General features: G+C 38.3%; 3 protein-coding genes across 4 annotated transcripts; 1 reads left to right on the forward strand and 2 right to left on the reverse strand.

The window, feature by feature from the left end:
• Positions 1 to 3,078: 3,078 nt before the first annotated feature.
• On the reverse strand, positions 3,079 to 4,090 carry LOC140810193 (non-specific lipid transfer protein GPI-anchored 16-like). 2 transcript variants are annotated; one of them, XM_073168062.1, is made up of 4 exons: positions 3,733 to 4,090; positions 3,617 to 3,643; positions 3,480 to 3,530; positions 3,079 to 3,389 (listed from the first exon to the last, which is right to left on the reverse strand). In XM_073168062.1, exons 1-4 carry the CDS (start codon positions 4,088 to 4,090, stop codon positions 3,184 to 3,186), a joined length of 642 nt encoding a protein of 213 aa, XP_073024163.1. In that variant the 3' UTR covers positions 3,079 to 3,183. The 2 variants fall into 2 exon arrangements, with proteins under 2 accessions (XP_073024163.1, XP_073024162.1); XM_073168061.1 differs by having other exon boundaries at positions 3,079 to 3,530.
• A 386-nt stretch (positions 4,091 to 4,476) lies between these two features.
• LOC140810194 (non-specific lipid transfer protein GPI-anchored 5-like) lies at positions 4,477 to 5,352 on the forward strand. The gene is made up of 3 exons (XM_073168063.1): positions 4,477 to 4,800; positions 4,889 to 5,005; positions 5,089 to 5,352. Exons 1-3 carry the CDS (start codon positions 4,479 to 4,481, stop codon positions 5,217 to 5,219), a joined length of 570 nt encoding a protein of 189 aa, XP_073024164.1. The 5' UTR covers positions 4,477 to 4,478; the 3' UTR covers positions 5,220 to 5,352.
• A 6,803-nt stretch (positions 5,353 to 12,155) lies between these two features.
• Positions 12,156 to 12,926, reverse strand: LOC140810335 (uncharacterized). The gene has a single exon (XM_073168211.1). It carries the CDS (start codon positions 12,924 to 12,926, stop codon positions 12,156 to 12,158), a length of 771 nt encoding a protein of 256 aa, XP_073024312.1.
• Positions 12,927 to 23,648: the final 10,722 nt, after the last annotated feature.

Consider the following 23,648-nt stretch of genomic DNA (forward strand, 5'->3'; position numbering starts at 1 on the left):
CCATGCATCGCAGCACCTCCGAACCTTTCGATCATGTCAAACCGAACAAAACCCAAGACATCACCTCTCGATCTCTCCTCCTACAGCAGCACTGCCCCATTTTCACTCCAAGACTCCATCGTGACACTACCATCAGATCTTGAACAGCCCCAAGCCACAGCCCCTTGCAACTCAATTAAGAAAAACGTGAGCACAAATAAGAAGATAGCATGAACGTGTGAAAACCGAACCCATCTGTTACGTATAGGGCTGGATCGAACATATCATGCATAAACACATTCATCAGTATATAATACATGTATGATGCAGAAAGAAATGATACAAAGCATGCCTTAATGAGAGGAAGAACAAAAAACGAAGCAAATGGAGACTCGGGTGAAATTTTATTGCAAGAACAAGCCAAACACCGAAAGCTTCCAGCTGCTGGGTGATGAAACCGAGGGGTGGGAATCTGAAAGAGGTGAGTGTCGGCTGAGATGGGATTAGGTTTAGGGCAAATGGTGTTTAAGTGTTAATTAAATAGATAATGATAGGTTAATGGGCCACAATTGTATTTTAAAGGTTTATAAAAGAGTTTTAAGCCCAAGAAGTCCAAAAGTTGGCCCAATAATTCCAAACGCACTTCCGAAAAATATTTTGTGTTGAAAATATTTTGAAAATATTAGCCGAACCATTAAAAAGTCCTCTGATTCGATAAAATTTACGTACCGTTAAAAATAAAGTCATGCGGTTAAAAATACCCGATAAAATCCCATTATAGAAAAATACAATTAAAAACACCTCAAATAAATTAATAAAATTTAATCATTTTATAAAATAATTTTTCCTGAAAATTCTCCGGTCTCCGTTCCTCGTTCGAGCGTGAAATGCATCTAGAAACCCTAATGCATGAAGTGATAAAATTCATGAAATAAATCCCTATCATGCAATAATTATGCATAAAATGCATGAATACAATTAAACACAAATTAATAAAATAAACATGCATTTTATGCTTTAAAAGAGTTTAATAAAATACCAAAGAAATTTAATAATTTGCATGCATGTGGTTCACATGGACCTTCAGATTTTCGGGACGTTACAAATTGAGTCTCACTGTACGATCAAACTTCGCTCCTATAAATAGAAGATGAAGATCAGTGAAGAATATATAACAATAAGAGTGTGTGAAGAAGAAGGGCACGCTAAAAGCCTTATCATCTTACAAGAAGTAATCAGCCCAGTTGTGATGGAATACTTCAACATGTTATCAGCTTAGTACAGAAGCTCCTTTCCCTCAGTGTGTGAGAACACCCTCCCGATGTATTCATTGTTCAGTTCTCATACACTCACACACTATCACTCACATAAATCAGATAGTAAAGCTTAAAAGATCAGTTGAATGAGTCTTGTACAAAGACGTAAAACTTGTGTATGTAGTCTTTTACACATTGACGTTAAACAAGTGTTGGAAGGAAGGTGCTGCCTTCAGTCTAGGCTAGGAGTTCAGTTTGGCAGTGGAGTAAGTCCTAAGCTGTGTGGGTTTGTACAAAGTGTTGTATAAATCAAAGTCTTCCAGTGTATCCTACCCGAGGAGGTAAAATGGGTGATGTAGGAGCAGTTGAAGTCTCCGAATATCCATAAATATATTTTGTGTACTTAACTGTTTACCTATTGTTTTCAAAATGATTTGATCAGTTCGAGCTGTTATCAGTTTAGTTCTCAACATAACTGAACTGATATACGCAAGAATTGATCCCCCTTATATAAATTTAATCAATTTACACAAGTTAAAAGCTTTAAACTGATTAGCTTTCTTAACGAAAGATTATTTCGAGTATTTAGCCAAACTCGATCTAAGAAGGAGACTGCCACAGTGTACTATTGTCAGAAGAATGTTGACATATTCAGAAGAGACAAATCAACATATAATTATTAATTATTGCATTCAATGTTACCGTTGGAAGCAAAGTCTATAAATAGCCGAGAAATTAAGCTGAGATAAGAACTTTTGGACAATTATTCCGATTAACTTTCGAATTCAGATACACACGTTCAGTTAAGATATTCATACAGAAAAGCTCACACTTCACAGAAACATTCATAGCTTTAAGGCTATCATCTGAGCTAATGTACTAGCACCTTACACTGCTGTATTTGATCTTCTAAGATCAGTTGTGCTAAGAAGAAAATCAGTTGTATACTGAAAAATTATAAAAATAACTAAGAGTTTCAGTTTGACGGTGTTTAAGTCCAAACTGAAGTGGGTTATTACATTATCTGTAATTAATCAAAGTCTTTTAGTATAAAACCTATCCTTGTGATAGAAAAGATGACGTATAAGCATTTGAAGCCTTCGAACGTCCATAAAATCTTTGTCTTCATTATAACAGTTATTCATTAAGTATTCAATCTATCAGTTGGTTTATTTCTGCACTTATACTAGTTAACTGACTAATATCGATAACAAGATCAGTGAAATCATTTTTCACTAAACTGATTCACCATTATCGAAAAGAAATTCAATATCTCATAGTGTTTTCAACCTCCTTCTAAACACTAAAACAAATCATTATTTTCAAGTACAATGGTTCGATCATCAATTTGATTAAGAAAACATTGATGCTAAAGGTGGTTGGTTTTGTATTTGCACCTTTTGCGCAAATAATTTAACATTTGGAAATAAATATGTGGCGAAATTACTATTATTTGAAGTCTCAGTTAAAAATAATGTGATAAATTATGAGTTATTTAGTTCAGAAACATGAAAACAAAGTATGCAATTTTTGAGGCGGTCGTACATATCTTTAGTATCAAAAGTAGTATTTTTTTATTAGCTGGCTCATAAATCCATCTTATAAATTTGATTTGTGTCTGTCAAAAGTAATACTTTTTTATTAGTTGGGTAGGAAATTCGTATTATAAAATCGACTTCTTTGACTGTGTTACGCGAGTTTTTGTGTAAAAAAAAAAAAAAAAATCAGTTACCAATTTCTATCTAGACTAATTTAATTACACACGAAAAATAATTGTTATCCGATTAATTATGTAATATAATGAAATTATGTAAAATGAAAGGAAAAGACTGGACCAGTGATATGATATGGGAACAATATGTTAAGTTTCGTGGATCAAGAAAATAGTTTCGAACGTGCCTGGGAAATAAATAAGTCTTACTTACATTCCAACACACTCATGATTTTATCAGAACTTGAAAACAACCATTCCTATAAAAATCAAAACAAGATAAGGCAGTGAAGCAGTGGATAAATTCGAATCCGATCTCGGGTCGACCACGGGTCTTATACCCGGATTCGCATTTGGAGCTAATGAAAATTCAGGAGGAGATGCCGGCGAGATATCCAATGTGTCTGCTGGCGGTGGCGCATCCGCCGCCGCCGCCTTCGAAGCTGAAACCAAGAAATGAATCCATTGTTTCAGGTGCCCATTTTTTACATAAGATAGATTTATAATAGATAGAATAGATATAGGACTACTACCATGAGTAGAAGCCGCAGCGGGAGCTGCACTTGGCCCGAATAAAACAGGACCTGCGAGTAATCGGATTTTAGCCAACAACGTTTCTTAGATCACACTAAACGTAAAATTCAATAGTTTTTTTCATTTCTGAGCATACCTGGAGCCGGTAAGGGATCACCGGAGGCTGCAAAATGTAAGAAAGTACTGAGTCTTTAGCAATTCAAGACCAAAATTTCATTAAGAATTGTTCAATATGGAAATTTGTTTTTTCACCTTTGCACTTCAATGGAACAGAAGTTTTGCATACTCGAGGGAGTGAAATTGCCAAGCTTCTGTTCACGAACGGTACCGAGACGGGGACGTTTCCGGTTATTATAAGGCAGGCACAATCCATGCTGCCAGATACAAGAGATTCCAAGGAATTGCAGCAATCATGGGTAGGGGAAGAACCCGAGGCGCTGCTTCCGGTGACGTAGTTTAAGCAGGGGGAGAAGCTATTGATCATTGAACTGGTACATGGCGTGCTGATCTGTGCATTCGCCTCAAAAAACATACATATTAGCAGAGTTGCAACCAGTGATTGCGCGTATGAGTGAGCCATCCGTGATTTTGGAAGAAAATTCAAGAACATGGAGCGTTGAAACTTATTATCTCGAAGTTTGGGACTCGAGATATATATATATGCCTCTGTTTTGATCGTTTTATTCGGTTTGGAGGGGAAATGGGTGGATTTGAAATCCTGTTATGGAGCTCAACTACTTTAACTAACATTTTCTTTGAAAAGGGTAAGCCTGTTCATGTTAGGTGGCCACAGATTGCTTGTATTTCCTACATTGTTGAGCAAAAATTTTCCCGGCAACAATTAGATTCAAAGTAGGCCAACAAAACTGAACCTATCAATTTATATAGTCTTTTCCCCAAGAAAAGTCTTATTTAAACTCGATTACAGCAACTCCTCCATCTTCAAAATTCAGGTCTTCCAAGATCCCATTTCACAAACATCGCCAATTACTAGCAAAATGGCTTCGAAATCATGTTACATAAGCCTAGTTATGCTAGTCATACTCATGTTTTACGACAGAGCCACAGCACAATCAGGCTGCATGAATGCACTCGTGGGGCTGTCCCCATGCCTCAACTACGTGAGTGGAAATTCATCGACCCCATCACAGTCGTGCTGTTCCCAGCTTAAGGACGTCGTGCAATCGCAGCCATTGTGTCTTTGCACACTCCTGAAAGGCGGATCCAACTCATACCTAGGCATTGTCGTAAATCAAACTCTGGCACTTCAATTACCCGGAGCTTGCAACGTGCAAACTCCTCCGGTGAGCCAGTGTGATGGTAAGATAAACACGCATATTTGAAATTTACTCACACTGTTAATCCAAACTAACAAACTGGATTTTGAATTTTCGTTATCATGAAACAGCTTCTAATAACGGGCCCAGTTCTGCATCAACCCCGACAAGTCCACCTTCCTCCGAGTCTCCTGCTAACGAAATCCCCCAGAGCCCAAACTCAGCGGAGGAGCCAGATCTTCCATCAGGTAACTAGCTAACATCAAGTATTTCATCTTCTTCTCCGAGTCGACCCGCTTACTATTTTATCGGGACTGTCTTGTTTATACAGAGACTGGGTCTAAAACAGTTCCTAGAACGGATGGCTCCTCCAATGGAGGAAACAACACCAGAGAAGCATTCAGCTTTGTAGGAATCCTTCTCCTGACACTCTCGTGTGCTTATTCCGCCGCCAAATTTTGAGATTTTCCGGCACATATAGATACTTGGGCCAATACCATTGTTATCTTGTTTGTTATTCTATGTTTTTTGCGTTCGTTGCCACTGCTCTTTAATATCATCCCAAGATTATGAATCTAGAGGCCATTACATTTCAGTGTCAAAGTTCTATACATACAGTGAGTCGATTTAAATCCATTCTTAGTTATTGTTTAGAAATTTTTCATGTAATAAAAATACAATCTTCTAAATACATAAATTTGTAGTAGCATATTTTAGGAAGTGTATGTTACCCGAATTCGTTACAACTCTTTTAATAAATGAAACTATAAAAGAAAAATGCCAAAAAAATTTGGTTGAGTTGTATAATTAGGGCTTGATCTGTCATGTTTACATGACTATCGTGATTTACGAACGATTATGTTAAGTTTGAGATTTCACCTAATGTGCGTCCAAATTAAAAATAGCAAAAGTTGGTTCCTTAGAAAAATGAAGCAAGAAAATTAATGTGATGATAATTAAGAATTCAATATCGAATAACATGGATTGGATGTGTCTCGTATATATAAGACGAGACGTGGAATGTTAATATGGAATATTCCACCTACGACTCTATAAGTTTCCTATTTAGAATTATATAATGAATAATATTAAAGGTACAATGAATTTAGGGTAAATTAGCTTTCAGTCCCCAAACCAAACAAGTTTTGTTCCTAACTCCCTTGTGAGAGAAAAGTTTTTCAAAAATGCCAAAATTACCCTCATTCCTATTTTAATTTTAATTGATCCCTACGCTTTCCAAATGATATCAGAGCATGGTTAATTTATTTCAAACACAAAATTTATTATTACAAGGAACTAAATGTTGGAGAAGGAGAATTCGAAAAAATTATGAATCCGAACTTATGTTCGAGAAAAATAATTTACAAGGATTATTCCAATATTTTGGAATACAAACAAGTACAACTAACTATTGTTAGATATCAGAAGAAGAAAAGGAAGCTACTACACCCTCATGTAAACTTATGATCCAAACAAATAAGTTTCTGGAGATAGTACCAGATTCCTCTAAGCTCTCTTCAGATCTTAGATAAATTTAGAAGACAGTAAAAAATTATGGCATTTTGCTATATTTTGTACCTCAACGAGTTGAAGAAATCCTTAAAAACCAAGAAGAAATTCTTGGAATATTAAAGGATATTCAAATAAGAATTCAGAAACTAGAACAACAACCAAGTTCTAGTAAAAGAACTTCAGGAGAATGGTTATCACCATCATTTGGTACTGAACCTTTGTTACATCAACAAGGTAAGGCCAGAGTGGTGTCAAAACCGTTGACTGAAGAAGAAAAGATGATCAATTTAATTAAGTCTGTCTCAGAAAAGAAATTAATCTTATGACAACTTTAAAAAGGATTGGTCTGAAGGATCTACAGGAGCTTGCGGAATGTTTCGCAAATCTCAAAGTTGTAGATCTGAAGATGAACACAACGGGAGGTGAAATACCTGCTATAACCTGGTCATCTTCTCAGGAACCACCAAGAGAAAGTGTGGGATCTCAGAATGTAAGCATGAGAGAATCTTAATGAAACAACCCCACTCCCATGACAATAACATTGAAATTAAATGACATACGTGGAAGCATTTGAATTTAAAAGGGAAAGAACAATATACCATTTACATCATAACTATTTTACGCACTAATATACATAACCATTCACCATCATATCCTTCAACACATAACCAAAAGCCAACATAAAGTTTTCCTCATCATTCATTTAGCCAAATACATGACATTTTAAAACTTCACATGTTTACTAAACTCAAAACAAAAGTGACACCACTAAACAAAATCTTTCCCATTGCCTTACATATATGACTTCTCCCGCCTCGGAAAATCCGCTTCAATCCTTTTTATCACCTGCATCACATGACATAACTGGAATGAGAATAAAACTCAGTAAGTTAGAAGCTGTACATAACAATTACATATACATAGATTTGGCTTAGAACGTGGCTATGACAATGGCGATAAAGAATGAATCATAAATCTCAAATCAATATAAAGGGTATCATATCATGAATTAAAGGAAGGAAATGACAGTTTTGTGACCTGTGACCTGTGACCTGTGGCAAGTATCTCTTTGATATAAATATCAAAACTGTGAGAGATACTCATAATCATGTGATTGGCCAATGACATGCATGAATTACTATCATTCCTTGGCTTTAATCATAGGAAATCTCATTGAGGCATTACATCAAACACTTGGTAGGAACAATGAGTTACTAGCTCCTTTGTCAATGAATTCCATAGTAATCTTTGAACAATGAATATATATAACCATATACATATCGATTATATGTCGATGGGAGGAGCTAGTTAGCAATAACATGGCTTGATACATATATAAATCATGTGAGCACAAGGAAAAGCTTTCACTTACAACAAACCAAATGAATTCTTAGATGTTCTTGAAGGAAATCCTACAACAATAATCACAATCATAATCATAAATCGTCTCCAATAATCCAATGAATCATGAACCCAATTTAACCCTCAATACTTCAAACCCTTCTATACTCCAAAAACATAGAATAATTACCTTGTAGCTTGAAATATTAGGAAGGAGCAACTAAGAAATCACTATAATCCTTGCATTTGGAGTAGAGAATTGGAGAGAAGAAAACCTTGAGGAAAAAGGGTTTGAATCGATGGAAGAGAAAGGAGAATGGTAGGAAATGTGTAGAAGAATATAGAGTAACGTTTATAAGCCTCCAATTCCTTTAAAAACATGTTTTCTATGTCATATACACGGACCCCGTGCCCCCCTCCGTGTATAGGTCCTTGTAAACTCGGGAAATCACTCATTTTGCATAGCCGGACACGGACCCCGTGTGGGGGTCCGTGTACCCTCTGCAAAGGGCCAAAACTGCATTTTTGCTTCCGAATTAGCAAAAAGGGTAAACATGAAAGTTGTAGCCCTATGTGTTTTCTTGAACCTCCAAATTTCAGATCATTTGGAGGTCGGAGTAAAGAGTTATGCCCATTCTACCAACATGTGTCAGTGCAGGAACAACGAAACACACGACACACTTCGGGCCGCTTTTGGCTCGTCTTCCCTAAGGATTTGAACAAAACTCAAAATAAGAAAGTTATAGCCTTATATCTTATCTTTCTAATGGAAGTGGCCTCACCTCAATTAGATCAATATACAAAACATTATACTAAAAACCACAACTACTGCCACATTTGTCATACCATTTTTGCACTTCTATTTTCTATTTAGCTCAAAATCAAATTTCTATTATACCCATTCATTTCCATAATCATTACCAACTATGAACATATTACCAAAACAATAACCATTCCAATAAAGATATCCATAACCAGTAACCATTCAACATAATCTCAACCAGTAAAGCATAAAACATGATCATAACAATAATAAACCATAAGGATTAACATGATAAAAGGTTGGGCTATTACAATCTCCCCTCCTTATAAAAATTTCGTCCCCGAAATTTGCATACCGTTGAATAAATTGGGATAACGATGTTTTATTTCTTCCTCCGGTTCCCAAGTCGCCTCTTCAATCATATGATCCGCCATAGAACTTTTACAATACCAATCTCTTTGTTTCTTAATTCTTTTACCTTGCGATCAAGAATTTGAACCGGTATTTCTTCGTAGCTTAGGTCAGGTAAAAGATCTAATGATTCATGTCGAAGAACATGAGAATGATTGGGAAGATATTTGCGTAGCATAGACACATGAAATACATTGTGCATTCGATCAAGTCTGGTGGCAATGCAAGACGATAGGCTATGTCTCCAATCTTGTCGAGAATTTAAACGACCCAATATATCGAGGACTTAACTTACCTTTCTTGCCAAACCGCATCACTCCCTTAAAAGGGGATATTTTAATAAAAACATGATCACCTACCTCGAATGTCAAAGGCCGTCAACGTACATCAGCGTAACTTTTCTGTCTAGACTAGGCAGTCTTCATTCTTTCTTGGATCAATGCCACAACATCTGCTGTTTGTTGAACCAACTCCGGGCCCAACATCTTCCTTTCACCTAATTCTTCCCAGTATAATGGAGATCGGCACCTTCTTCCATATAAAGCTTCATAGGGTGCCATGCCGATTGAAGATTGGTAGCTGTTGTTATACGTAAATTCGACAAGAGGCAATTTGGAATCTCAACTTCCTAGGAAGTCAATTGTACAAGCTCGTAACATATCTTCCAGAATTTGAATTACCCTTTCGGATTGCCCGTCACTCTGAGGATGATATGCTGTGCTAAAGGCCAACTTAGTGCCCAAGGCTCTGTGCAAACTCTTCCAGAACTCGGAAGTAAACCTTTGGTCACGATCAGATACAATTGATACAGGTATTCCATGAAGTCTTACAATTTCAGCTACATAAACTTCAGCATATTGGTTCATTGTAAACGTTATATTTACTGGAAGAAAATGAGCTGACTTGGTTAACCGGTCAACAATCACCCATATGGAGTTGTAACCCTTTGGTGTTCTTGGAAGTCCCGTAACAAAGTCCATGGTGATGTGTTCCCATTTCCTTTGAGGTATAGGGAGAGATAGCAAAGTCCCCGCAGGTCTTTGATGCTCAATCTTAACCTGCTGACAGGTTAGACATTCAGAAATAAATAACATTATATCTTTCTTCATACCTGGCCACCAATAAAGACGTCGAAGATCTTGATACATTTTGGTACTGCTGGGATGAACTGAATATGGCGCTGTATGAGCTTCAATAAGTATATCTTTCCGAATGTCATCACCCCTAGGAACACAAATTCTACCTCGAAAGGTCAATAAACCATCACGATTCAAACCAAATTCAGAAACACTTGTTAAATCAGTTTTATTCTTCAACTCTAATAACTGAATATCCAATTGTTGCTCCTTTAGAATACGATCAATCAAAGTAGAGCGACGAACTAGTGCAGATAACAGATCTACTATACCTGGAGATACCAGAGTTATTTTGTTCCTTTGATAATCGAGTAATAACGGTTTCTGACTCATGGAACCCAATAAATAACTGGATTTACGGTTTAAAGCATCTGCAACGACATTAGCTTTTCCAGGATGATAGCTAATGGTGCAATCATAGTCTTTTAGGAGCTCCAACCACCTCCGCTGCCTCATATTCAATTTTTTCTGCGAAAACAAATACCTCAAACTTTTATGGTCTGTAAAAATTTCACATTTCTCACCATATAAATAATGTCGCCAAATCTTTAAGGCAAATACCACAGCCGCCAACTCCAAATCATGCGTGGGATAATTCTTCTCGTATTCTTTTAGCTGACAAGAATCATAATCAATCACCTTCCAACGTTGCATCAACACAGCACCCAAACCCTGCTTTGAGGCATCTGTATATACAACAAAATCTTCAGTACCACAAGGAAGCACTAATACAGGGGCAGAAGTTAACTTATCATTCAGAGTTTGGAATGCTTGTTGGCATTCTATGGTCCATTCAAATTTGATAGCCTTTCTTGTCAAGCTTGTCAATGGCAATGCTATTTTCGAGAAGTCTGCTATGAATCGTCTGTAATACCATGCCAAACCAAGAAAACTCCGTACCTCTGAAACTGTCTTTGGAATGGACCATTGCTTAATAACTTCAATCTTGGACGGATCGACTGATATTCCTTCTTTTGACACAATATGGCCCAAAAACGCCACTTGCTCTAACCAAAACTCACATTTCTTTAACTTCGCATATAATTGTTTCTCTCTTAATGTCTGTAATATGATCCTCAAATGCTCCCTATGAAGTTCTCGTGTCTTCGAGTAGATCAGAATGTCATCAATAAAAAAAATGACAAAAGTATCCAAATACGGCTTAAAGACACAATTCATCAAATCCATAAACACTGAAGGAGCATTAGTTAATCCAAACGACATCACCAAAAATTCATAATGGCCATACCTCGTTCTAAAAGCAGTCTTGGGTATGTCCTCTGTTTTTACTTTCAATTGATGATATCCGGATCGAAGATCGATTTTTGAAAACACAGTGGCCCCTTGCAATTGATCAAAAAGATCATCTATACGAGGCAAAGGATATTTATTTTTAATAGTTACCTTATTGAGTTCACGATAATCAATGCATAACCTCAATGATCCATCCTTTTTTTTCACGAACAAAACCGGAGCTCCCCATGGCGAGGAACTAGGACGGATAAACCCTTTATCTAATAGCTCATGCAATTGATTCTTCAATTGTTTCATTTCAGTTGGAGTCATTCTGTACGGAGCTTTAAAAATTGGGGCTGTAACTGAACTCAATTCAATAACAAACTCTACCTCTCGATCAGGAGGTAAGCCAGGCAAATCATCAGCAAATACGTCAGGATATTCCTGAACCACATCAATATCCTGAATTTGCAAATTACTGTCCCTATTCACATCCGATACTAAGGCCAGAAAACCAGTACACCCCTTATTCAATAATTTTGTAGCTTGTAGACAAGAAACAAGGGGAATACTGAGCGATGAACCTAGCCCAACAAATTCATCACTATCATAATCACCAGTTAAAAACTTCACGGTCTTTTCCACACAGTCAATAACGGCACGATAAGCGTATAACCAATCCAGACCCAAAATAACATCGAAAGCAACCATCGGAATTACAATAAAATCAGCATACAAAAATCTCGAACCTATCTGTACTGGACATGCCTTAAGAATACTTGTAGGACAAATTTCATCACCAGAAGGCAACATAATATTGAATTGTAAAGGCATGATAGTAGGCTCGCGAGATAAGGAGTGCATAAATACTTCAGACATAAAGCAATGAGTTGCACCAGTATCAATCAATGTAAGTGCTTCCTTTCCAGATATTAGAATTTTACCTGATATGACTGAAGAATAAGGATTGGCTCCTTCTTTTGTCATCGTAAAGATTGTTCATTGAACTTTTCCTTTATCAGAGGAGAGAGGACATTTTTGTGCGGTATGCCCCATTTCTTTGCACCTATAACATCGGCCACTTCCAACCAGACACTCACCTTTGTGTGGCTTGCCACACTTAGGGCATAACGAAAGCTCCACATCTGAAGAAGGCATGGAAGGTTTATTGTGTTGCTCCATTTTGCCCTTCCATTTGTAACCACCTCGAGTACTAGCACTTGCACCTTGCCCTCTAGTTTGAAAAGCTTGTATTCTTAATTGCCGCTCCTTTTCATTTTCCTGTTCATCGTGTTCGGCAAGTAAGGCTCTTTCCACAATGTCTTGATAGGTGATCACTTTTGCCATATGCACATCCCTTCGAATTTCCGGTTTCAACCCACGAAGGAAGTGTTCTCCTTTGTCTTTATCATTTTCAGCAATAAATGGAACAAACACGCATCTTTCTTCAAATTTTAATATATACTTAGCAACAGACAAGGAATCTTGGCTCAATGCGAGAAATTCCTTAACTTTCTTTGCTTTAACTTCTCTTGAAAAGTACTTGGCATAAAATAACTCTTTGAAATCATCCCATTTTAACTCGCGAACATTGACAGTCACTTTCGTAGCTTCCCACCAGATGCGAGCAGCTTTCACTAGCATAAACACAGAACAGCTCACTCTATCTCGATCAGTGAACTTCAAATAAACAAATATAGCCTCCAAAGATTTAACCCATTCAAGAGCTACGTGTGGATCGGCACCATCGACAAATTCGGGAGGATTCATACGCCTGAACAATTCATAAGAACTACCTTCGGTGCTTTCCACTCGACTCTGTCCTCTTCCTTGACCATGACCCTGGGTTGAGGTATGCAGGCTCAACAACTGTTGAATTTGTTCACCATGAACTTTCGCCTGTTCTTGTATTAATTTACTGAATTCATCTACAACGTTGGTAGTCCTATCAGTGGTAAGGGTCCTATCATCCCCTTCAGTAACCTTTCATTTAGGATGCATTTCCTAAACATAAGCTCACTTTAACATATATAGGAAGAAAGAATACATCAATAACAATGGAATATGATCAACTCTCAATGTTAAAATCAATAGATGCAGGATCGAAAACATACCGGATTGTCCTAGGTAAAAGAAGTCATATACGGTCCAAGAACTTAAGCTCTGATACCAATTGAAACAACCCCACTCCCATGACAATAACATTGAAATTAAATGACATACGCGGAAGCATTTGAATTTAAAAGGGAAAGAACAATATACCATTTACATCATAACTATTTTACGCACCAATATACATAACCATTCACCATCATATCCTTCAACACATAACCAAAAGCCAACATAAAGTTTTTGTAATGCCCTAGATTTTATATCATGTTAAGCAAAGATTATTGAAGCTGAATTGATATAATTATAGACGGGCTATTACGAGACCCAAAGTGGGCCAAGCATATGAAGTACACAATTGGTGGACAGAAATGCTGGCGCCCGAGCGGTAGTTTTTGACCGCCCGAGCGCCAGTGTTCATCAAGTAAGCGTTGCGGGCAGAAGAGTTGGCGCCCGGGCGGTAGTTTTTGACCGCCCGAGCGCCAAGGGTGCACTTTGAAATGCTCGGGCAGAGAAGGCCGCGCTCGAGCGGTAATTTACCACCGCCCGAGCGCGAGACATGCAAATGGGAAAGTTGCCACGTTTCTTTTGGCATGCGCGAGATATATGTATATATATATATATATATATATATATAATATATATATACATATATATATATATACAACTTCGAAATCAAAAAGAAAAAAGAAGAAATCGAAGACACTTTTCCCAGTTTGATTCTAGAATTCGATTTACGAGAAATCCGTCCGTTAGATTTTAAATCCGACTTCGGTACCGAGCTCCTATCGACGTAGCTACTACAGGACGTAAGTTTTATTACGTTTTGACATGTTTGGAAATTATGATGTTGTTAGAATTGAATACACGTCATATATGTTGTTCTTGACATGTTAGACAGCATAAAATCGAAGTCAGATTAAGAAACAGACTGAATATGGAATTGTTATGAATTTCAGAATGAAATTGACTGAGAAGTGATATCATATTTGTACGGTGATTGATTGTAAATTTTTGGAATTGATATAGACTGATATAGTATTATCAGTATCACAAGATTGTACTGTTGTACTGTCAGAATTGATAAAACAGAGACATTGTGATTTGATTTCAATATTGATACAGAGTATTGGCATTGTCATTGCCAGATTGAACAGTGACAGATCTTGAATCAAGACTTTGATTGTATCAGATCAACAGCAAGAAAGGTATAAATAAATGTTGATTCGGGATTGCACAACTCGAGTTAGGTTTGACTTGAGTTTCCCTAAATCACATACTTTACTTTATTGCATTGATATTTGCAGATTATCAGATTGATATGTGCATGTATTGACTTAGAACAGAGTCAGAGTCCGAGTCTAGGGCAGATCAGCCTAGCTAGGGCAGAACCGCCGAGTCTTTCTCAGAACCGATAAGACTCTAGACTTACGGTGTATCGAAGAGCCTTAGATGTAGATCGACGTCTATCTCAGATACTCGATACAGAATACCAGAGTCTAAATTAGATTGGGATCCCTAGATTTGAGATAAGATAAGATTAGATCACGAGTCATTGATTCATGTAGTCAGATTAGATACATGTTTTGATGTTTGTTATGTTTTTATATATGTTTTATATGATTGCATTTAATACATTGTTTATACTGGGATATTTATATCTCACCGGAGTTATCCGGCTGTTGTCTTGTTTGTAAGTGTGCATGACAACAGGTGGGACAGGTACAGGGTCACAGAGGTGAAGACAGATCGAGATTAGAGTGGTGATTCCGGACTTGGACTAGAGATAGGGTTTAAACACTTGATAGTTAGGTGTTGAACCTGGGATGTAAATTATTGTATGATGTTTGAGATTTATACTTTTATACTGATATGTATAGGAGTGTGATTCCATTACCTTCCGCATTTAAAAAAAAAAAAAAATTAGACCCTGATTACTATAATTGATTAATTAGTCCCAATGATGATTAAGAACTTGATTAGCGTCCGGGTCCCCACAGTTTTCCTCATCATTCATTTAGCCAAATACATGACATTTTAAAACTTCACATGTTTACTAAACTCAAAACAAAAGTGACACCACCAAACAAAATCTTTCCCATTGCCTTATATATATGACTTCTCCCGCCTCGGAAAATCCGCATCAATCCTTTTTATCACCTGCATCACATGACATAACTGGAATGAGAATAAAACTCAGTAAGTAAGAAGCTGTACATAACAATTACATATACATAGCTTTGGCTTAGAACGTGGCTATGGCAATGGCGATAAAGAACGAATCATAAATCTCAAATCAATATAAAGGGTATCATATCATGAATTAAAGGAAGGAAATGACAGTTCTGTGACCTGTGAACTGTGATCTGTGGCAAGTATCTCTTTGATATAAATATCAAAATTGTGAGAGATACTCATAATCATGTGGCCAATGACATGCATGGATTACTATCATTCCTTGGCTTTAATCATAGGAAATCTCATTGAGGCATTACATCAAACACTTGGTAGGAACAATGAGTTACTAGCTCCTTTGTCAATGAATTCCATAGTAATCTTTGAACAATGAATATATATAACAATATACATATCGATTATATGTCAATGGGAGGAGCTAGTTAGCAATAACATGGCTTGATACATATATAAATCATGTGAGCACAAGGAAAAGCTTTCACTTACAACAAATCAAATGAATGCTTAGATGTTCTTGAAGGAAATCCTACAACAATAATCATAATCATAATCATAAATCGTCTCCAATAATCTAATGAATCATGAACCCAATTTAACCCTCAATACTTCAAACCCTTCTATACTCCAAAAACATAGAATAATTACCTTGTAGCTTGAAATCTTAGGAAGGAGCAACTAAGAAATCACTATAATCCTTGCATTTGGAGTAGAGAATTGGAGAGAAGAAAACCTTGAGGAAAAAGGGTTTGAATCGATGGAAGAGAAAGGAGAATGGTAGGAAATGTGTAGAAGAATATAGAGTAACGTTTATAAGCCTCCAATTCCTTTAAAAACGTGTTTTCTATGCCATATACATGGACCCCGTGCCCCCTCCGTGTATAGGTCCGTGTACACTCGGGAAATCACTCATTTTGCATGGCCGGACACGGACCCCGTGTGGGGGTTCGTGTAGGGGTCCGTGTATGAAGAACCTAAAGGGGGGGTGAATAGGTTCTTCTAGGCCCTTTAGCGTTTTTAAAACGAGTTTGCAAAAATTGCAAGCGGAAGACTTGAGGGACAATCACAAATAAAATGAATGCGTAAAGTAAGTGCGTAAAATAAATGCGTAGTAAAGTAAATGCGTAAAGTAAAGTGGGATAGAGATGTTTATGGAAGTTCGACGAAGAATCGTCTACGTCTCCCCTTCTCGATGAGGATCGAGGTATCACTATATCGACTTGGCTTTAGGAGCTCCAAGCTAGCTTTTACAACCACGCCTCGATGCGTCTACTTGGCCTTGAGGGCTCCAAGGATAGCCACGAACTTTACAACCCACTCGAGAGTATTACTCTTTTTCTACAACTCTTTTGATATTACAACTCTTTTAATCAACGCACACAAGAGATAGTAGAAAGCTTTGTAAGAGACAAGAGAGAGTGGAGTGGGATGATTGAAAATGCATCCTCAAAGGCCTATTTATACTAGTCTTGGACGCCAAGGTTCGGATCTTCTGTTTATGCTTCGGAACGTCCGATGTGATTGAAATCAATTTGCGTAATTCTGGGATGACTTCGGATCGTCCGTTCTTGACTTCGTAGGGTCCGAACATATGCTTCGGAGGGACCGATCCAGCTTCGTTTCTTCCGAACAGTTCTTTCAGACAGTGTATGACAGCTTCGGAAGGTCCGAACTCAAGTTCGTACCGTCCGAACATTCCCGCGTTTCCAGAGATTTGAAATCTTCAACACTTCGTAGCGTCCGATCATGTCCTTCGTAGCGTCCGAAATCTTACTCAATCAACAGTCAGATCAATTTGTCTCCGCATTCAAGTGATTTGATTGCTTGTGTTCGGAACGTCCGATCACGTCTTCGGACCGTCCGAACTGGCTCCTCGCAGCTTCCGAACAGCTTCCACTTTGCTTCTGATCGGCACCTTTTCGGAACGTCCGAACCAACTTCGGATCTTCCGAACGTAACTTTGTTCTTAATTTCCTGCATGCCTCAATATAAAACATTAGTACATTTTTAAGCCAAGTTTTGGTATCATCAAAACAAAAACTTTGGGATATGTTACAGCATTAAAAACATTAATCTCATCCTCGAGATTTGTATGCGTTTAAGGCGTAACAATCTCCCCCTTTTTGATGATCACAAAACTTGGTTAAAAATTGAGAAACAATAATCAACATAATCTAAATTATTATTAAATAACTCCCCCTTAATCAAATAACAAGTCTAAGAGGTTGAATTAAGGCGAATTTATTTAATAACCATTTAAAAGCAATTTTAACCAAATAAATTCTCCCCCTTTTTGTGATAAGCAAAAAGACATAAGCATAAAGAGAGACAAATAAACAGGTAAAATATCCACTAATAAATACAAGTCTTTTATACAATGATGCATAAAGATAAAATAAACAAAAATAACAAAAACATAATCTAAGAATCCGCATCCCGCGACTCTCTATGTCTCCTCATCTCAGCCTCGATGGAATCAAGACGCGAGGAAGTCTCAGTATGATGACGCTCTAAGGTAGACTCCAAAAGGGAGAAACGAGTGTTGAAACGAGTCTCCAATCGCTCGAGATACTCGAAAATCCGATCGTAGGGTCCAGAGGGAGCAGGCGGAGTGAAGCCATGAGGAAGGTCATCCATGGTCATCAAAGGAGTGCTAATAGGGTCGGGAACACGCTGATGGGATGAAGAGGGAATATCAACCGAAGGGGTAGGAGTGGTACCCGTAGTAGGGGGACCAGCGGGAAATCCTCTCGTCTGAACGTGAGGAGGAAGGAGACCGAAGGGAACATGAAAGTGTTCGGTCGGACGATAGGACGCAAAGATGCGATCCTTGTCGATGACCCAAGAGGATAAGACGGGATTCCAAGAGAGTCCCATCTTAACAACAGTATCATGGTCGATAGTCTCGCGAGGAGAAATAGATAAGGATTCTTCATCTGTAAAGTCAATGCCCAGATGGGCTAGAATCCGGTTAATGAACCGGCCAAATGGAAAAGAGACGCGAGTAGAAGAAGCCGCGTACTCCATGGCGTACATAAGAAAACGGGGAAGGTTAAAAGGACGCTGGGAGACTAAATAATAGAGAATGTACAGATCGAGATATTTGCAAGTGGAGAGGTCTCCACTGCGAGGAACAATAGAAGAAGTGATGAGCTTCAGAACAAGCTGAAGCTGAGGAGGAAGGTCCTTCGCATGAGGACGGTCATCGGCAGGAGTAGGCGGACGACCGAAGATGGTGGTCAAGGCAGTGACTCGATCAAAAGTAGGGTCATTCTCAGTCCAAGACTGAGAAAAGAACTCACTCGGTCCGTCTCGAGGAAGATCGAACCAAGTGGAGAGGTCGGCGGTAGAAAAAGAAATGAACCGACCCTGAACAATGGTAACAACACGAGTGTCATCACCACCAAGAACTAGGGAAAAGTTCGCATAGAACTGATGTATGAGAGAGGGGTAGATGAGATCGGGTACGGAAGGTAGAAAGAAGTTTCCCCAACGTTGAGACTCAATAAGAGTAATCAACGTAAAGGAATTTGCACGGAGGTATTCGGTGTGAAGGGTACGACCAGGCAGAATGTTACGGGTTTCGAATTCAGGTGGGGTAGGACGAGGATTGGGTGGTTGGGTAAGATCATGATGAAAGGCACCGTGACGAGGGCGAACATTTCGGCCAGCTGCGTTACGGCGCGGAGGCATAGTGAGTAGTGAGTGTTTTGTGTGGGGAAAGAAAGAGAGGAGTGAATGAGCAAGTAAATCAGAGGATCCGAACGCCTATTTATAGGCCATTTTCGGACGGTCCGAACATGAGTTCGGAAGGTCCGGAATTTGAACGGAACGGTTATCTGGCAGTCAGTTCGGACGATCCGATTCGCAATCGGAAAATCCGATCATAGAACGGAGGCTACGAAGCGTAAACGGAGGGTCCGAAGTCTGACAATCAGGCATGGGAAGGCGCGAACATTAAATGACATCGGAAGGAGTTCGGACGATCCGATGTTTGTTCGGATGGTCCGAAGAGGGAATCGGAGGTTCTGGAACCTATGGTCAGGTTCGGACGATCCGAACACGTTCGGTGGATCCGAGGTGAAACGGAGCTTCCGAATAGGAGCGGTGATTCCGAAGTAGCCAAGATGAGGAACACCTAAAATTTAAAATATTTAGCACATAAATGAATGTTGAGCCATAATTATGGATAAATACAATTAATTTGTATTATCCGACATTATAATGCTCACATTAATAATACTCCCCCTCAATTTAACAAATATGTACGAGAGTATTCGACTAGTGTTTACAACTCAATCATGCCAAGTTCACCACACAAACGAGTAAAAGTAGATTCATCTAGTGGTTTTGTAAAAATATCAGCAATTTGATTCTTGGTGTCAACATAGTGAAGTTCAACATCATTTTGCTCAATGTGATCACGAATGAAATGATGTCGAATGTCAATATGTTTAGTACGAGAATGTTGAACTGGATTCTTTGTTAGACATATGGTGCTTGTATTATCACAAAAGATTGGAATTTTTGAAAAAGTAACACCATAGTCGAGTAATTGATACTTCATCCAAAGAATTTGTGCACAACAACTACCGGCAGCCATATACTCGGCCTCGGTCGTTGAAAGTGCAACACAGTTTTGCTTTTTAGAAAACCATGACACCAAGCAATTTCCCAAAAAGAAACAAGTTCCACTAGTGCTCTTTCTATCCACCTTATATCCTCCAAAGTCGGCATCACAGTAAGCTTTTAAATCGAAAAATGAGTTCTTAGAATACCATAATCCGAGATTTGGAGTATTTGAAAGATATTTGAAAATGCGTTTTAAGGCGAATAAGTGTGATTCCTTTGGACATGATTGAAATCGTGCACACAAGCAAACACTAAACATAATGTCAGGTCTACTAGCAGTCGCATAGAGTAGGGAGCCAATCATGCTACGAAATAACTTTTGGTCAACAGGTTTACCTCCCTCATCTTTGTCGAGTCTGACTGTCGTGCTCATAGGTGTGGATGAGGCTTTGGAAGACTCCATCCCAAACTTTTTTAGCATCTCCTTGATGTACTTCCCTTGGTTGACAAAGAAACCATCCTTGCATTGCTTGATTTGGAGACCAAGGAAGTAGTTGAGTTCGCCCATCATGCTCATCTCAAAGTGATCCTGCATAAGCTTAGAAAAATCTCTACACAAGTGTTCATTAGTAGCACCAAAAATAATATCATCTACATATATTTGTACTATCAGCAAATCATTATTTTTAGTCAAGGTAAATAAGGTAATATCAACTTTACCCCTACAAAAACCATTAGACAGCAAAAAGGTAGATAATTTCTCATACCAAGCTCTAGGAGCTTGTTTCAAACCATACAAAGCCTTATCAAGTTTATACACATAATCAGATAAGTGCACATCTTCAAAACCAATAGGTTGCTCAACATACACTTCTTCTTTCAAATCACCATTAAGAAAAGCACTTTTAACATCCATTTGAAACAATTTAAAGTCTCTAGAGCAAGCAAAAGCAAGTAGCATGCGAATGGATTCTAGTCTAGCAACAGGGGCATAAGTCTCATCATAATCAATTCCCTCTTCTTGACTATATCCTTTAGCTACTAGCCTAGCTTTATTTCTAGTGATTGTACCATGCTCATCTAACTTGTTCCTAAATACCCATTTAGTTCCTATGACAGGTCTATCAGTGGGTCTAGGTACAAGATTCCAAACTTTATTCCTTCTAAATTCATTTAGTTCATCTTGCATAGCAATAATCCAAGAATCATCAAGTAAAGCTTCTTCTATGTTCTTAGGCTCTATGTGAGAAAGAAAAGCAAGATAATTGCACATATTAGAAGAGCGAGTAGATACTCCCTTCGATGGGCTACCAATGATGAGGTCCATGGGATGATCCTTGTGTGTAGTCCACTCCTTCGGAAGTGGTGCGTCCTCTTGATCTTTAGGAACATCATCTAGGCTTGTGGACTCCAACTTTTCGCCAAGGATATCTATATCATCATCAGAAACAACAGTTCTAGGCAAGCAAGGGTTAGTTTCATCAAATATGACATGAATAGATTCTTCAACTAGTAAAGTACGTTTATTAAAGACTCTATATGCTTTGCTAGAAGTAGAGTAACCAAGAAAGATACCTTTGTCCGATTTAGCATCGAACTTACCCAGGTTGTCCTTACCATTGTTGTGGATGAAGCATTTTGATCCAAAAGCGCGGAAGTAAGAAATGTTAGGCTTTCTCCCTCTCCATAGTTCGTATGGAGTTTTCTTGAGAATTGGCCTTATTGATACGCGATTGATGATGTAACAAGCAGAACTCATTGCTTCAGCCCAAAAATATTTTGGTAGAGAATGCTCACATAGCATGGTCCTTGCAATCTCTACTAGGGTCCTATTCTTCCTCTCAACGACACCGTTTTGTTGAGGAGTTCTAGGACAAGAAAAGTTGTGACCAATGCCTTTGCTTTGACAAAAAATTGAAAAATTTTCATTTTGAAATTCCGTTCCGTGGTCACTACGGATTTGTTTGATCAAAAGATTTTTCTCATTTTCAACCTTTTTGACAAAAATTTTGAAATGATCAAAGGCATCATTTTTGTGGGCTAAAAACAATGTCCAAGTAAAACGTGAAAAATCATCTACAATGACAAAAGCATAAGATTTTCCTCCTAGACTAGTTGTCCTCGAGGGACCACATAAATCTAGGTGAAGTAATTCAAGGGGCATAGAAGTGGATACAAAATTTTTATTTTTAAAAGATTCCTTTGTGTGTTTACCAAGTTGACAAGCATCACAAAAAGAATCTAATTTTAAATTCAGCTTTGGCATTCCGGAAACTAGGTCAAGTTTTAAAAGTTTTTCTATGGTGCTCAACCCAACATGACCAAGTCGTCTATGCCAAAGAATGTTGTCATCAACATTTAATGTTACAAGGCTTTTTATTTTTGAAAAAGATGAAATCTTTAAATCGACCTTGTAAACATTTTCACTTCTATAACCTTTGAAACTAATGGTTTTGTCAGTTGTGAGTGATACAGTGCAATCGTGTGGTGTGAATTTGACTTCATAACCCCTATCGCACAATTGACTAATGCTTAGGAGGTTATGTTTAAGCCCTTTCACAAGAAGTACATCATCAATAATAGTAGAGTTAGATATACCGATTGAGCCGATGCCTTCTATGATCCCTTTGCTGTTGTCTCCGAAGGTCACCGATCCCTTTTCTTTTGGTCGAATGGATTGTAGCAGCTTCTTTTCTCCCGTCATGTGTCGAGAGCATCCACTGTCAAGATACCAAGTGCTCGATGACTTGTCTCCCCTTTGTCCCTACAAGGTTGAGATACAGTTTGATAGTTGGTACCCGTTTCTTTGGGTCCTTTGGGGTTAGTAGTAGTTGGGGATTTGGGGATCCATTTCCAATAACTATTCTTGTTGTGTTGGTGTCTAAGTTTCTTGCATTTAGGTCTTATGTGGCCTATCTTACAACAGTAAGTGCATGTTGGTGGTGTTCTTGGTTTTGCCTTTGCGATAAGACTAGCGAAGTTGACTGATTTCTTTTCATATCCTAGACCTCCTTTGTCGAAGTTACACCTTTGCATGCTCAAGAGGTTTTCTAGTTTACCGCTACTCACATTGAACTTGTTGAAGGCTTTCTCTAAGTCTCTTAGGTTTGTCTTGAGCTTAGTGTTGTCATGCATCCTAGCTTCTAGTTCAGTTTTAAGTTGCTTATTCTCATTTCTAAGTGACTTAGCCTTATTGTACATACTAGTGTAAGCGGAGAGTAATTCATCGTAAGAGGGTACCTCGTCGTCATCCGAGTCGGTCAGATGATCTTCCTTCGCCATGAAGCATAGGGTAGACTCCTCTTCGTTGTCGCTGTCGCTCCACGTGGCTAGAAGGGCCTTTTTCTTGTCTTTGCTGGCCTTCTTCTTGGAGGGACACTCGTTTGTATAGTGACCCTTTTGTTGACAGTTGTAGCAGGTCACTTCCTTCTCAAACTTTTTGTCTTTCTTGTTGAAGTTGGAACTCCGCATGAATCTTTTGAACTTTCTAGTGAGGAGTGCCATTTCTTCATCGTCGCTATCTTCAAGTTGACTGGTCAAGGCGATCCCTTTCGCCTTTACTTTATCGTCATCTTTCTTTGTCTCCTTCCGGGTAGATACTTCAAGTTCATGGGTCTT

This window comes from Primulina eburnea, chromosome 13, assembly GCF_022965805.1.
Source record: "Primulina eburnea isolate SZY01 chromosome 13, ASM2296580v1, whole genome shotgun sequence".
NCBI classification, from domain to species: domain Eukaryota; kingdom Viridiplantae; phylum Streptophyta; class Magnoliopsida; order Lamiales; family Gesneriaceae; genus Primulina; species Primulina eburnea.

Coding starts and splice junctions, on each gene's coding strand:
- LOC140810335 (XM_073168211.1), bottom strand. CDS start 12,926: ATGAATCCTCCCGAATTTGTCGATGGTGCCGATCCACACGTAGCTCTT.
- LOC140810194 (XM_073168063.1), top strand. CDS start 4,479: ATGGCTTCGAAATCATGTTACATAAGCCTAGTTATGCTAGTCATACTC. Junction 4,801..4,888: donor TCCGGTGAGCCAGTGTGATG/GTAAGATAAACA, acceptor ATCATGAAACAG/CTTCTAATAACGGGCCCAGT. Junction 5,006..5,088: donor GGAGCCAGATCTTCCATCAG/GTAACTAGCTAA, acceptor TTGTTTATACAG/AGACTGGGTCTAAAACAGTT.
- LOC140810193 (XM_073168061.1), bottom strand. CDS start 4,090: ATGTTCTTGAATTTTCTTCCAAAATCACGGATGGCTCACTCATACGCG. Junction 3,644..3,732: donor TGTTCCATTGAAGTGCAAAG/GTGAAAAAACAA, acceptor TACATTTTGCAG/CCTCCGGTGATCCCTTACCG. Junction 3,531..3,616: donor TGATCCCTTACCGGCTCCAG/GTATGCTCAGAA, acceptor GATTACTCGCAG/GTCCTGTTTTATTCGGGCCA.